General features: G+C 29.3%; 1 protein-coding gene across 1 annotated transcript in view; it reads right to left on the bottom strand.

Moving 5' to 3' along the window:
* Nucleotides 1-995, bottom strand: part of LOC106473796 (proteasome activator complex subunit 3-like) — a gene marked incomplete at its 5' end in the record, with an annotated part of 14,175 nt that extends 13,180 nt beyond the window's left edge. Inside the window, one exon of the mRNA XM_022402183.1 lies at nt 879-995. Within this exon, the coding sequence (XP_022257891.1) occupies nt 879-995 (117 nt within the window). The remainder of the gene's footprint in view (nt 1-878) is intronic.
* Nucleotides 996-2,517: the final 1,522 nt, after the last annotated feature.

The raw sequence follows: 2,517 nt of genomic DNA, 5'->3' as shown, positions 1-2,517 counted from the left end.
TAAACGAAAACCGTAGTACAAATTAAAAATAACAAAAAGAAAAACCTACCCTACCACACGTGGTCTATTATACAATACGAAGGTTAATTTTTCTTTTTTTGATGGGAACTGTAATAATAATAATGAAAATAAAATAAAGCGAACTTGAGTTGTCACTACAAGAAAAGCACGAACTCTCTTAACAATGTTATAAATACCACAAACAACAAACATAACATACATTACTTCATAAGACCCCAACAAAGATAACAAAACTTGTTTATCTCTCGGGAGTGTTCATTAAACAAAAACAAAGTAGTAAGTTAAAAACCACCTTTTGTTTTTGTAGCTAAAAGAATCAGTATATGTAATTTCCTTTTAATCATTTTTCAATTGTCTCTCGAACTTGTAGTATTGAGTTTTAGTTTTCACCATCAAAATAAAAGTTCAAAGTTCAAATGTATTGTTTTAATAGGTCAACTCACTGATAGTGATTATGTGCAAATTCTCAAAAACAGCTCTTAACTTCACAGCCAAATATCTGGTTTAATTAAGCAGGATATGTGCAGGCATGCTTTAGTGTACTGCATGTTAATTTTTCGTTTTATTAAAAGTTTGTGTATGATTAAATAGAAATGCAATAAACATTAAAATAAAACGCAAACAACTAGAGCACACTTTAATTAAGTCAACAACCAATAGCATTTTAACCCTTTTTCTCATTAATATTTGGTCTAATAACGTAAATGCTAAGATATGAAAATAATTTATGTTACTAATACCTGGTAGGTGTTTAAAGATATATATACTGTTAACATGTGAAGCAATCTCGTTTGAAACTAATGCAAAACAGTTTTCAGCTATTTCGTAAATAGCTAAATAAAAGCTTAGTTTCCTACCTCTTCTACTTCATGGTTTGAATATGGAGGTTCGGGAATTGGAATGTTCAAATCTGAATGAAGTGCTTTCAGGCTCTTTACATTGAACTGATCACTCTGAAAAATAAATGGTGCAAAGAGAAGTTAAAGGAGAAAAAATTAAAAATGTTTCATTTATTTTAATGTCTTAAAACACTAATATGTTTTTATAGTATTACGTAATGGATAATACAAACTACATTCTATACAAAAATAAAAATTTTTTAATAAGTTCGATATTGTGTTCAATCAAGCCAGGAAAACCATGGGGTAGTCAGTTTTATAAAAATTGAAAATTTACAAACTTACAGTTTCTTCTGGAGGAGGGATGAATTTCAAACATAACTGATCACTATCTTATTATAACTTATTATGTTCATTTTCATTTTATATACTAAGAAGCATTTGATTCTACCAGGTCCAGCCTTAAATAGCTCCAATCATTTGGCTACTTTATGGCCACAAGTAATCGTGGTTGGAGGTAACAGTTGCCCTTTCATGTTTCGAGGCCCAGTGGTTAGTATGCCAGGTCGTGGAGCCAAAGTTCCGAGGGCTTGGATCACGTTACTTCAAACAGACAAAACATACTTTGTTACTGTGGTATCTTATAAAGATTACAGTCAAATTCCACCATTCATTTCAACAAGAGTAGCCGGAGAGTTGACAATGAGTGGTGTTGACTAGCTACATTCTCTCTAGTTTATCACTGGAAAAGTAGGGTTGGATATGCATGGACAACATGTATGTAGGTTTGTACAAAATCCAACAAAACAAACAAATTAAGTTTCCCTACAGCTGAAAAATAATAATAATTATGTTAATATCTTTTCTAGATATAGTGAAACAATGAATATATCTTTGTATTTGAAAAATTGTATTTATTTTTCCAGTTTTTAATTTCTAGTTTCAAAATCTGGAGCTTTATTCATATGATAAGATACCTTTCAAAATTTATCACTATCATATATTCATGAATATTTCTCCCAAGTATTTCTTTACTATTTGAAGGTTAACATCAAAAGTATCAGTGTATTTTCATCTTAGTTATTGCTTGTTTTGTTTTTTAAACATTGTGAAACAATATAAATTATATAAATTCTGTAAAATCATCAGAATAAAAATAGCTGTTTTTCAATAGTCTAGGGGTGTTGATTTTTGTCTCTTTCAGAACCCTATTTAGCCAAAGGCTGATCAATTTCCAGTTAATATTTCCCTATTAAAATTAAACAACTGTGTTGTTGTAATGCTTACACGTGTTTGTGTGTGTATGAACACAAATGCATGTTAATTGAACTATTATTAAACACAGATATTAAAAACAAGTATTTTTACCAATCATTATAAAAGAACATCTGTCATAACTGATTGCAAGATTTTCACAGTCCATCAAAGAAACTTTTTCTAAATGTCTCAAACAAGTAGAAGTCAAAATAACTAAAATTTCATGAAATTGTTATGTATTCTCCAAGCTCTTAAGCCCACATTTCACTAAATCGAATAGCAAATATAGAATGTGTTTTTATATACTTAAACATTTGGTACATGTACATAACCATAGAATGTGTTTTATACATAAACATTTTGGTTATGTACATGTACCAAATGTTTAAGTATATAAAAA

This window comes from Limulus polyphemus, unplaced genomic scaffold (assembly GCF_000517525.1).
Source record: "Limulus polyphemus unplaced genomic scaffold, Limulus_polyphemus-2.1.2 Scaffold6509, whole genome shotgun sequence".
Classification (NCBI taxonomy): Eukaryota; Metazoa; Arthropoda; class Merostomata; order Xiphosura; family Limulidae; genus Limulus; species Limulus polyphemus.
This window is presented reverse-complemented; position numbering and strand designations above follow the sequence as displayed.